At 40.3% G+C, this 13650-nt stretch overlaps 1 protein-coding gene across 11 annotated transcripts in view; it reads right to left on the bottom strand.

Moving 5' to 3' along the window:
• FOXP1 (forkhead box P1) overlaps window positions 1-7768 on the bottom strand; it is a 164324-nt gene extending 156556 nt beyond the window's left edge. For 10 of the 11 annotated variants that reach the window (XM_054387409.1, XM_054387411.1, XM_054387407.1 and 7 more), the window contains exon 1: window positions 7598-7768. In XM_054387409.1, the coding sequence (XP_054243384.1) occupies window positions 7598-7768 (171 nt within the window). Of the gene's footprint in view, window positions 1-6755; window positions 6759-7597 lie in introns of all 11 variants that reach the window. The other variant, XM_054387413.1, reaches the window with a different exon arrangement.
• Between the last annotated feature and the right edge of the window lie 5882 nt (window positions 7769-13650).

Here is a 13650-nt window from a genome sequence, read left to right as displayed (position 1 = left end):
TGTCCAACCTTCCCTTGACCAACCCTACCTTCAGTATCTCTGAAGAAAAATAAAGAAGGGGAAAAAAATAAAAGGAAAAAGAAAACCCCTTAAAAGAAAAAGAAGAAATATGATTAAAAATAAATTGAAAAGCCGAACTTGTAATAAAAGCTGGCACTTGCCCCAGGCTTCAGAAATGTCTCAGACATGACACTGACTTTACAGACACAATATATAGCTTTTAAAGGGGGCGGGGGGAGATACATTTGCACTACTTAAAACAGGTTGCAAATAAGGTTTACGTTTTGGAAACGTAGGGAGTACAGCTAAGAAAATACAGAGCGCAACAACAAAACAAGCAACACTCATCCTACAAAACTGTCATTATATAATGTTGCTGTTTACACTAAGCCTCCAAAAATTACCTTCTGTTAATTTTTTTAATTAATGGGGTGCTATGCAATTAAATAAACTCATGGAGAGTAGGCATGACTTCTGCGTTTTTACCTCATATCCCAATCTTTATTTGCAACATCGCTATTATAAATTACAACAGTACTGTTGATATTCTTCTCACTTGCTGTGAGCTCCCAATGGAGCTCCACAGAAGAAAGAACATAACACAGAAAACCATGGCATGTGATTCTGCTCTCATTTTAATGTATTTAATTCAGACAAAACTCCACTGAAATCAACAGCTATGCTAGTGAAAACTACCGCAGTTCCACTGCTAGCTCCTAAGGCACTGCCAAACAATCTCCCTATATGCAGAGCCTTTCCAAATAAAGTTAAATTACTTCTAAAATATCAGCCATCCACGCAGATTCTTATTAGTGTGAAATTACTTAAGCCTTAATTCAGCAAGGTACTTAAGCACATTCCTAATTTTACAGGCATGAGGCGTACCAGTGACCTTAATAAGACTAGTCACGCACTTACATTTGGGCACATGCTTAAGCGTCTTGCAAGGTTAAAAGTCACAGTGAGGAGCAGTTCCATGTGAATTAACAACTGCTTCACACCTTCATAGACACTCTACCATTTTAGGTTTGCTATATGACAGGTTTGGTTGCACCACTTACTAGATAACCCTTAATGTATGAAGATCAGTGGAGGAGGAATAGTCTCTAATAATCTGAATAACATCAATCATTTGAAATAGGCTTTTAATTTCTACCTGATGCCTACTGAAGGTCTTTCACAGTGCCTGTGTGTGCTGGCTAATAACTTTGAAGCATTCCTTTGTGGAGTTTCCCTAAACAGCACTCCTGAATGTGTAACTTTATTGCTGATGAGTAAGCACAAGCAAATATAAGGGGAGAGAGCACACCTACGAAAACAGCTGGGAACAAACATACCACTGCTGAATGTTCACATGAGATGCAAGGCTGAAGAACAAACCAGCAAACACATTTCAGAAGCTACATCTCTTCAAAGAGCCCACATAAACCTAAATGCTTACATGATGATCTTAATTTAGCAGGAGAAGTAAAAGCAACTATTGTAAAAATAAAAAATAAATAAATACAGAAATAGACATCCCATAGCCTAGAGAGGACTTCTGGATTTGGATGTGCACATAATCCAGGTGATTACATGTCTAACGACCCGGCTGCTGCATGTACCTGCTTGTATTCACACACACAACTGCAGAGCTCTGGGTGCCAATGTCAAGGTGCTTTGAGGACTCAGATGTATGCAGTTATTTATCAAAGACCTTAGAAGCAAAAATAAAACAAAACCAGGGCAAAGAAAAAAACAATAATCTCAGCAAGTGCAACAAAGTGGTAGTTTCCCCTTACCCTTCAACAGTTAAGGAAAATTTAAGGCTTGTTGATGTCAATAAGTAGTTATAACAAAGACATTAGAGATAGCAAGGGGAGAGAATGCTGCATGAATGTTCTCAGCATGGTTCATTGACAAGAGATCTAAAAATTGAATTATTAAGGGAAAAAAAAATCATTGATTCTAAAATCCAGGCAAGGTAGCCAGCCTATGTTAAAAACTTATTTAATTTTTCCAGCGCTGCTTCACTCCCAAGCCCTCAGAGCCGCAGCTTTTCCATCGAAAAGCAAAAGACATTTTACGCACAATTTTCCCTCTACTAGAAAGAGGTATATTGTGCCCTTCAGTGAACATAAAATTGATATTATCATCTCTTAGTTTATATCTCACTACTTAACCTTCAGATTAAAAGTTATTAGATTTGAATGACTAAGAAGACATCATGTCACCTTCTGTTCAATGTTGGGAGATGGCAGAACTTAGGGGAAAAGTCTGAGTGATAAAAACAGAAAGTTAGCAGGAGCTTCAAGTTGTTTTTTTCCACATTCTCTGATCAAACAGCACAAGCTCTACAAATGCAGTGATCTTTTCACCATGTTGCAATCACCAATTATCAGGGCACTGCAACACAAAATCAGACACAATCCAACAGCCTGTGTGGAGTTCAATCTATACTTTCAAAATGGCTCTTCCAATAGCAACAGCAGTTTAATAATTAGGCTTTATGCCTCTTTGGACAGAATGACTCAACAGGAACGCTCTCTCAAAGTCGAACAAACAAATTTGGTCTAACCCAGTTATGTCAATATAAAACAAAGACTTTATCTGGGATCTAGTTTAGCAGTTTTGTTCTAAAGAGATAAGTCCACATCATGATCAGTGGGACCATAAAACCGATGCAGTTTGTAACCTCTCCCTACAAATTTTCCAAATAAGATAGAACTCACCAAACTAGTTAAAAAAAAACAAGCAACATTAATTTGCACTGCAATGTAGTCAGAATAATTTCCAGGCAAATCTTTTTGATCTGCCCAGTTAAACAAGCTTCTCACCAATACACCAAAACCCCCATTTCTCGTACATTTTCCTTGTCCTTTGACATGAACAAAATCTGACAAAACCACACAGTCCCCCAGAGTTTGCTTCCCTCAGCCTAATACTTCAAATCCCAGCATTTCTTTAAACAACAGCTGGCACAGGGCCCATCTGTGGCATCGTCACATCGACACCACAGGCACCCCAAATGCAGTCAGTGAGACTGATGGTGAAGACATCATTGACTTGGGCACCTAGTCCAAATTTCTTGTGTCTATCAAATGTTCTTTTTGTGTCCTCTACATGAATGAAACTGTATTTTTCAGTTGGATATTTTCAGTGGAATAAAAGTGTAAAAAGTACAAAACAAGATGCAATGAAATATATATAATGTTGTCTTTTTATTTTCCAAGGCAAAAAAAAAAAAACCCAACCTTTCTTTCCTTATTTTGTGGACACATGGCAAACTCAGTATTTATCTAAGCTCTTCAGAAAACTTGAAGTGACACTTGATAATTACAGTATAGTTCAGCTCAAAGACAAAGAGAAGAAACTTCCCTACAATTCTTTATATAAACTTCCTCTTTGTCTTTCCATGTACCACTTGCATTTGTATTGCTATTCCCCTTTGTCATAAACACAGTCACCTTGCAACCCTCTTTATCAAGCTATCTATGCACTACCTGAAAGTACACTACACCCCATCAGACAAGCTATAGGTTTACATTATACAAACATTCCAATTCTGCCTGCTCAGCACAGGTTGTCAATAAATGCAAGCCATTGCAAAACAGCAATGTGTGTTCTCTTCCTTAAGAGAACACTGATACGAGCCTGCCAGTTCTGCAAAATAAACTCTTTGCAATCTCTGCAGCTAATCTGTCAACAAATTACTATTAAAGACATACCTCCTAAAAAGTTCAAAAGCATTCTGGATTAGACAAAAGATACTAAGCTTTATACTCTTGGGGCAGTACTTGAAGTTCCAGTATCAAAGTGGATCTCACGATTGATGTGGAGAGGTTTGTATTTCTGCCACCACGCAACACAGCATTTGGTGTCTTGCTGCTTTCTACCAGAATTCAACTTTGTATTCATTCTCTTTGTTCAATTCATATTCGTGTTTCACTGCTAATAATGCGAAGAACACTTTAATGAATAGTCCTGAGGATAAAAATAAAACACAATAAATAATATTTATTTTATAAGCTGAGGAAAAAAAAAAAAAGGACTGGAGCATCAAACCTTCAATTTCACTAGACGTCAGAAACCACTGAAGCAACTAAAGCTGTGATCATACATTAAGACAGTTTGTCCTCATGAGCCTTTATTTATTACTCCTCAGTAGGCAAGAGTCACCCCATTATTACATACTTTCTTTCCAAGCTTCCTTCATCCACAGACTGACGTTCAGCTTCTAGGTCACTTCAACACTAATTCTGTACCTTCCAGACATTTTCTGTAATGTCTTAGAGCCAAGAGATGTTGCCAGACTATCTGGTACTCAATTCCCAGGTTTTCTGCTCCATCCTTTGGTTCTGCCTCTGTGGGCACCTTTGGGAGCAGGCTCCTGAGCCCCACTGCCTGACCCCATGCCAAATGCCTGCTTCTGACCTCTTTAGAAAGTCCAGTGACCCAGACAACCTTCATGTCTACTCCAGGCTTTATAAGCAGATCAGCAAAATCCTGTCCATTCTACTTTATCCTGACAGTCATTCCCATCGGACATCAACCACTGTCACCTGTGGGTCAGCAGCAGCAGGAAGGCAACTTCTCCTGCCCTCAGCAGTGCCAAAATCCTGCAGGAAAGAGGTTTCCTTCCTTTTCGGTCTGGTTCTGGGGATGATTTCTCATGCATGTATCCCCCATTTTTATCCAGCTCTTCCACAGATGTACTGTCTCTGCAGAGTCACTTGCATTGCCTTGGCTTTCTTACTTCATGATTACAAATATAAACATCAGTTGGAGCTATTTGGTTTTATTATACATAGCAGAACTCAACCCCACATTTGCTACTCCCAGTTTAGCAGTACATTTTACAAGATTGCTAATGCTAAAATAATTTAGCATCAAATCACCCTCTTTCTCCTTGTATGGCAGAATCATACTAAGATGACATGGGAAGCATAAAACTGGTCCTACAAGTCCTCCCTGCACCTCCTCTACAAGAGTGCTCACACCACACACCACTCCTTCAAACACATGAACATCTGTGGAGCTCCATAGTTTTCCATGGTAAAAATATTTACAAGTTTGTAAACCCGTGGAAACTTCCTTAAAAAAACCCAAAGCATTTCTGTCTTCCTCTCTCATACTAACAAAGCTATTACTCCTTACAAATTCATAAATATCACCAAAAATGTGAACCAGGATTTCAGCACAGATGCTTTACACAAGCCGTCATACGTCCAAGTTTCTCTGCTCTGCCACACTCATCAAGGGAACACACAACTAAACCACAACAGCAAAGCTCAAACTACCCACCACTGATTTTTCTTTCTTCTTTTTTTTTCCCCAAACAAAACAAGTGCCAGGTGGCAAAAAGAAAAGATTTGAATGAAATGCTCTTAAGAAATAGCTGTTTAATGCAGATCTCATTCATTTGTATTGAAGAAGCGTTTTGTACAACGCATTCTGTTAAGTGACCTGAGAGCATATGTTGTATATGGAGAAACATCTAAACATTATGCTCCATGTTGTATGTGTATCTGTAAATGCTTGCATTAGCTGTCTGAAAACAACGGGGTTTTCTTCTTTTCAGTGTTTAAAAATATTTTCCAAACAAAGACTGATATTTTTATGCTAGCTCTGATGATCCTTTTGTTTTTATCAGGTCTTTTTGGTTTATTTGTTTTGTTTTGTTTTTTTAATAACTGCTTTAAAACTTTACAGTGGACTTGCTTTCTAGAAGATACACTCCATGGAGAAGTTAGTCATCAAAACCAATTAACAGCAGAATTCAAACATAGAACATAAAGGTCTTTTAAGAACTTGGAGAAAAGCAAGCTCCCCAGCCACATTTACTGGACTGGCAAAGGATAAATAAACTATAAGCTAAAATCTGAGCTTTGTGAAAGCTATCCCAAACCTGGTAATCCTGCTCCCTGCTCCCATGGGGGCTGGCAGCACTTGTGGCTATGCTGGGCACCATCTGGGGGAGGGCTGGAGGACCCATGTAGGAACGAATTGGTGCCACTCCTTAATTGACCAAATGGGTGGCTGCTGAATGACACAACCCATTCCATGCAAGATTACGATGTTATCTAAGGCAGCAGAAGCCCTCTGGATGGCTGTGGAGAAGCCTTGGCAGAAGAGGCCGGCAGTGAAGGTGGGTAACTGGTGGTAGGAGTGGAGGAGCAGTTCTGGTCTCTGGTGTGTACATTTTTGCATGACTCCCCCTCTGTTTCTCCCTGTGGAAAGCAACACTGGAAAATTCCACAGCACTCCTATGGAAAACACAACGTAATGAACTCATCTTGATATGAAGCCTTTTTAAGATGAGACCTTTGTGTTGAACATATTTTACTGCTCTGCTCCTCTTCTACTGTCCTATATTAATCAAAGCTGTAACCCCTGTTGTCTTTGCAGTACGAATCAGAATGTGCCCCTGGCGAAGAATGAGGGAAAAGTCAACAGGAATTAAGTTTCAGTGCAACTGTTTACTCAACTGTGGCCTGCAGTTATTGAAATTTTATCCGTGGTTTTGTGTGACTACTGCAGTAATGAATTCAGCATGGCTGTGATTTTCTCACTGACAGTATTCTCACTTCAAGTAAAAACCTGTAGGATGAAAATGATTGAAACGACCCAACTCTGTGCATTTAGTATCACCCATTTTTCTGACCTGTTTAATTATGGCAGCTTTCTGTCTTAGGTTGGCAAACAGGGGGTCGCCTTCTCCTTCGCAAGCCTTTGCTTTGGTTTTGAGTACAGGATTTTTACTTCTCCACAACAACCTGCTGCGAAGATCACTGTACACTTAGGGGAGTCTTAACCCGCTGCCAATCGCTTATTTAAAAGGTTTTAAGAATGCTTATTGCATTAGAGAAGGTGCGGGTGAGCCGTAAGCGTATTCACCATGGCTCTGCTGCAGCCTTTGTTCCCAAGCACGTTAATGACACATGCCAAGAGCTTTGGTGAAAAATTTCCTCAGAGGGCTTCAAAATGCTATCAAGGAGAAGACGACGACAAAACATATTAAGCAGATACATTTACATGGGTGAAACTTGGTCATTTCCCAGAAAATTCCTCAATTAAAATAGAAAAGGCAAAACACGCAACTTGGTTCCGATTCTCCTGAATTCAGGAGTACTGCCACAGGATGGATTTATTTATTTATTCAGAGGTTTTGCTGCAGCAGATACCTCCACGGCCTTTCTCACTAATAGAAAACATTCTGTTGATAGAGGTTGCTAGGTTATATTAAAATTTGTTGCAAAAACAAAACTTTAAATGTTAGTGTACTTTCCACCCAGTGCCATATTCTGTAAACCAGTTATTTGTAAACAGCAGTTCACTCAGTCGCTGCCACTAGACTCAACACATTCAGGCAACAGAAACACGTCCTGATCTTTGGGTATTTCCAGGGAACAATTAAAAAGAAGCTCCAGAAGAAAAGTCCAGTGTTTCCCCTTTACATTCACAACTGTAATCCCCTATGGATAAAAATGTACAGAATGTCTTAGGCAAGTCCTAAAAGCATCCTCTGGCTGGCAAATGCAAAGGGTTTGAGACGGGGGAAGTTAAACATTTCATGTTTTTTCTGGAAGTATGAAACTTGGAATATGTCTTACAGTACCTGCTGCTGCTGAAGATGTGCTAAATCTGCAGCCCCGATTTCAACTGAAGGTGTCTCGCCGTTTGATCTCACTTCCCGCAGGCTGCACTCTAGTAAATGGTTGCCACCACTCGCTCCATTCTGAATGGCTGAACCGTTACTTTTTGTCTCAGTCCCAGATTCTTGCATCATGACTCAAAAACCTGAAATAATTTAGGGGAGGGGAGGTTGGGGGGGGGAAGAAAAAAAAAAAAAAGACAGCTGTTAAAACAGTTGCTGTATATAAGGAGACATGCCCTGTTTTAAATCCTGCCAAAACTGTAAACATTTGTCATTTCCCTTCATACAATTTATCTTTCATTAATGGTTCATGCTACTAGTTTATGTTTATTTATCTGTTGGTACAGCTATAATTTTAGTAAGTTAGTTCTGTTCTAAATATAGTATTATTTGCTCAACATCTTTTTTCCCTTAAAAGAAAAAAAAAATATTTTTGAACGAATGCACAGAATCCGTAATTAAATTTCTCTAGTTACATCTGGATGCTTTCCTTTGAAACAGATGAGTCATTCTTTGCAACATATGATGGACAATATGAAAACCTTGAGGTACCCCGTGCAGGAGCAGGTAGATGAAGCAGAGCATTCACTATTTTGGTTTCCATTAACACCAAGATATTGCTGAATTAGCACCTTTTATTACTCTAAAGCAATTCAGGCCGAATGTGGGATCTGCTGGACACCACCAGTTTTTGCCTGCGGCAAACCAACTGCTCCCAGAATGAGGCTTCTGGGCACATTTGTTGGCTATGGATTTGGTCTGACTTTGAATGCGCTACTGCATTGTAACAAAGAACCTACTGCATTACATCATCTTGGTAGCCACAGATATTCACAGCCAGATGTGTACAGATCTTGACCCATGGTGGATGTCTGTCCCTGGGTGAAGGTTGTGGGACCCACAAAAATGATGAGGATGAGGACATGGATGAAGACCAGTGCCCATCTGGTTACCCAGGAGCTCCTAGGAGTTCCTGGGAACTAATTGGCAGCTCTTGTGCACAAGACAGCTCTCCCAAGCAAAGCACATATATCAGACTCCAGCTGCAAACCACTACCTTTGAGATGTTCTGATGAGTTGTTTTATGGGCATTTCCACCTGAAAGGCCTCAAATCCAGGACTTAAATGTTATTAACCTGCTCTGCTTCTGCCAGCCCATCCTTCCCTCATTCCATGCTCCTCCTCTCACCCTCAGCCCAGGGGCAGACAGGGTGCCAAGCTGCATGCTCTAAGCACATTGCCTAACTCACCACATACACATGTGAGCCAAATGCTTTTGTGTGGGCTGGTTCCCCTTAGAAGGAAGACATTTTATGTTTAAGGAAGAACCTGTTTCAATTCAGTAACTACCTTGAGTCAAAAGGAAGAAGAAAAATCTCTTCCCTTCCAACAAATAAGGGAAAACATCAGTCAGAAAGGATGAGAGCCAAGGAATGTATTTCAATAGAAAAGTTCTGAGGGAAGCTCTTTCCCTGGGAACTCTGCACATGTAGTTCTGAGCCTGCAGCCACCAAAGGTGCAGTACTGGCTGGAGAAAACGCCTCCTCCCAGTCCTGGCTGCCTGGGTGTCAGCTGGCCCTAGGTGACACTCAACATCAGATGCCACACGGAGAGGTCTGCCCCTGCCAAGCACAGCAATGCCCGAACTCTCATTTGTTTGGTAGCTTCAGATAGTGAGGATCCATACAGATGACAATTAAATGTCCTAAGAAGCAGCTGACTAACAAAGGCTGCGTCACCACTATGCTCCAACATGAGCACTCCTCCCTGATCCACATTTGAGATGGGTGAACCCCATGAGCCAGAGCCAGCTCCAACCATGACAGGATCTATCCGCACTGATGGCCACCCAAGCAGACAGACAGTGCTAGGGTAGTTTTCAAAGCTCCTGACTGCATTTAAATAAATTTCATCTGCTCCATGGAAATTTCTTCCAATCTGTTTTGTGAAATCTTTGAAAGGGCTTGGGGGCTCATTATAAGGCTTCTGTCGACTCCCTGGTAAAAGCTCCAGAGATCCAAACAAACCTGCAGCTTTCCCAACACCATCAGCAAAAGCTCTGGGGTTTTAACATGATCCTGCTCTGACACAGATTGAGCATGGTGTGGTTTTCATTTTTGGCACTATAAGGCAAGGCCACAAGCATGATAAGGCCTAAATAAGTGCTACGTATACCAAACAAGGCTGGATTACACATTGGGCAGTGACTGCATGGCACAGATTGCTTCTGTGGAATAGATATGACTGAGATTTCTCCAGACAGCTCACAAGTTACTCCAAAGTATACCATGAAATCTTTAAATGTTACACTAGTAAAAGGGACATGCTTCTTTTAACCATAGATAAATCAAAAAGAAAGAATGGATTTGTTTTCTGCTTCCATCCAAATTTGGGGTCATGCGTCAGCTGGAGAAAATCAACCATGACATTAATGTACCTCAGAGCTGGACAAGGATGACCACCATCTAAGACTGGGCTAAAGCCAGAGACTCATGTCTTTGATTACTGTGATGTACAATGGCAAATGGTGTGCAGCACATCACCATCACACAGACCACATTTGAGAGAGGAAGGACACACTAAAGGATTAGTGGAAGGTGCCTCCTGTAGACACCATGGTGGAAAGAGAAACTAAAACCAATGTGCCAAAACAGTCATTTCAATCTCCAACACTTCTGATGCAAGAAATTGACTGGAAGTAAGCACCTGGATAAACTACTAAGGAGAGTCAGAGAAAATGCCAACCAAAGCTCCAAGATACCTCTGACAGCAGCAAGAAGAATGTGCACCACTGAGGAGCAGATCTGTCACTGCCTGATCACGAATTGTTGGCTTGCCCTTCTGAGCGAAATATCTCCAGGACACAGCAAATAATTCACAACCAAACTAGTCAAGAGATTATTTATTGTCTCTAGGATTGCAAAATGCTCCTGGAAAGAAACAACAGTAGAAATTGCTACAATTTTTACAACCTATAGGACAGAGAAAAAGATGGATTATTTATAGTATTTGGTCACAAAATATCGTAGTTCTTGAGAACCTTTCCCATGACAAATTTCATGCTCTATTTTATCATTCAAAATACTCCAGCCAGTCACCACCTGAGTTGCACATGGCTGGCCCCAGTCCCTCCACTGCCTGTGCCCACTCTATGTATCACGTCCAGCAGAATCATCAGCAGATACCAAGGCAATGGAGTTTGCAAAGGGAACAACAAAAGAATTAAAAGAAAATGGGGATGTTTGGGCTTTCAAAAAATTCTTTTACAAACAGAAGTGAAGACCTTTGAGCAAACACTGCTTTAAGAACACCCATTCACAGGCAGTCAACTTCAATATAGCTTCAACTGGATGCCAATACAAAACGAATCCACTTTGCCACAATACCTCCAACAGAAAACAGGATTTTCAAGGAAGAAAAGATAAAACTGTTTATTTCTTCACTGTAGTCAAATGTGAGGTGACATAAATAATCACGGTTCGGCTTGATCATTAAGCGTCATGTCATGAAAATCAACCTGCAAGAGCTTTCTGCAAGAGTGATTATTATTTGTCTTTTTGAGCACACCTAAATGAGCTGAGGTGATAGCACACTGAGGATGGCTGAGATAATTGTCTCTCCTCAGCACAGAGGAGCAGGCCTCACAGAAGCCTATTAGTGAAGTCTGTCATTCAAAATTATGACAGAAAAAAACAAAGCAAGGTTGACTTTATGCAACATGATTAGGTTCTCAGGGAATGGAACTGAAGCTTCAGGTCTAGTACCACAAACTGTGATTTTGGTCTGAATACAACCCCAAGTAACGAAAACAGTGCTGAAGAAGCTGCTCTTCATGATGATTTATTATTGGCAGTGAGGGGAGACATCATGGCTCTCTGCAGCTACCTGAAAGGAGGTTGCAGTGAGGTGGGGGTTGGTCTCTTCTCCCTAGTCTCAAGTGATAGAATGAGAGGAAATGGCCTGAAATTTCACCAGGGGAGGTTTAGATTGGATATTAGGAAAAATTTCTTTACTGAAAGGTGGGGTCAGGCACTGGAACATGCTGACCAGGAAGGTGTTCAGAAAACGTGTAAATGTGGCACTTCAGGACATGGTTTAATGGCCACGGTGGCGACTATTGGACTCAATGATCTTAGAGATCTTTTCCAAGTGAAACTATTCTGCGATTCTATGAAAAAGGAGACCATGTTCTGACTTTAGACATATAATGTCAAAAAAGCATGCCCATCCCCTATGTTTTACAAAACAGAATGACTCTCCTATTAATTCTACAAAGGAAAATACAATTTTAAAGCTTAAATTAGGTAGGGTCTTACCAGTGGGTTGTTTGTTGTTTTGTTTGTTTGTTTTTAATGAAACTCTATGATATTTCACTTTAGGACAGATACAGAATGATTCCTAAGATTATTAGAGATGAGACAAGATGTTTTTCCCATATGAAGGGACCAAAGCTAAGCAGCATTATGAACAGCAACATGTAAAATTTTATCCTGAGATCAAAGAGCACATAATAAAAGAACTGTTCTCCTATGACTTAATGCCAGCTTGGTTTAAAAAAAAAAAATCTCACAACAGTGATCAGTTTCTGAAAAGTCCTCTGTTAACCTGCACAAAGCCTGTTCTAGCTTTGATGTACAGTCAAACACAAAACCAAAGGCATACAGTTTGGCCCATCTCCTTGGTGAGTACATTACATTCAAGGTAGTAGAGTACAAGTTCAGTGGAGTAGAATCAAAGCAAGGCACACACCGTCAAGAAGGACAGCAGCTAATCATCTTCCAGATGACTTGGACAGAAGTAAGCTAATTTCTTAAGAGCATGGCCAAAATTGAAAAAACAGAGGTTGGATGTGTACTTCAGATGAATCAAAACAATCTCTCTCAGGACTCCAGTGTTGGTGTTTTGAACTAAAATGACAGAACCTGAAAGAATCCTAATTTTGAAAATGTTCTGTTCTAATCCATTAAAAGGAAAAAAAAAAAAAAAAAGAAAAAAAGTAGTCTGTAACATCACAAAGCCCAGATGCTGCAGATACATGTCTTGCAGCTCCACTGGACTATTTAGATGAGCAAGGTTAAGCATGGAGATTAGTAGGCAGGAGGTGGGCACTGAAGTGTGCGATTTCTGCAGTTCTTCTCCTAGCCTAGTTTCTAAAGACTAAGCAATATTGTTTAATGCCAGCATGAGGGAGGCTTTACCAACCAAAGCACCCGTCAGAGCAAGGACCCACAGCAAGCGTGAAAGACGGAGGGGCTGATAGTCAGATGTATTTAGATGCCTCACCATACACGGAGGCATCTGGCAAGACATTTTTAAGACTCCTGAATAAGCACCAACCGACATCTTTAAGCATCTCATCACCTTTAAAAAACTATCCCCAGGGTCTTCTGGGCCTTAAAATCTCTGATTTAATATCCTTCCAGACTCAACCTGGACTACAGATTCAGGATGCAGCCTTCAGGTTTCAAAGTTACCTCCAAGGCTGATGGTTTTATTTCAGTCATTAGTACTTGGAGGTGTTTACAAATACATACATGCACATAAAGATCATACCTCATGTCTGTCCCCTGGGATCAGTGCTAGAGCAAAAATGTTGTCATAATACAGCCCCTTCTTCGTCACATTTCTGAAAGATATTAAGCTAACAAAAAGTTCAGTCTTTATTCCAGGGCAGTTAATTAAGGTTGACCAAGTCAGGCAGAAGTAAATTAACTTGGCTGATCAATTATTTATATGAAGCAGAATAAATGCCCTTAAAGAACTTGGCCCAGCCATGAAAGTACGTGTAAATTAAACACAACACAGATTGATAAAATATATTTCTGCTTTTATAGGCAGAAGAGTTAATAGTAAAATCAGATTTAAGTGATCAAATCACAAGACCAAGTCCTAAATTCTCCAGCAGACATACTATCCATGCAGGGTGCAGAAGTAAACATTTTACCTATTTGCTGCAAGCATCTCCCCAAAGCAAGGTCAGTTTAGAGCACTTCTCTGTATAATGATAAAAAAAA

The sequence above is a fragment of the Indicator indicator genome, chromosome 15 (assembly GCF_027791375.1).
Source record: "Indicator indicator isolate 239-I01 chromosome 15, UM_Iind_1.1, whole genome shotgun sequence".
NCBI lineage: Eukaryota > Metazoa > Chordata > Aves > Piciformes > Indicatoridae > Indicator > Indicator indicator.
The sequence above is the reverse complement of the archived record's forward strand: the minus strand, read 5'-3'. Positions and strand labels throughout refer to the sequence as shown.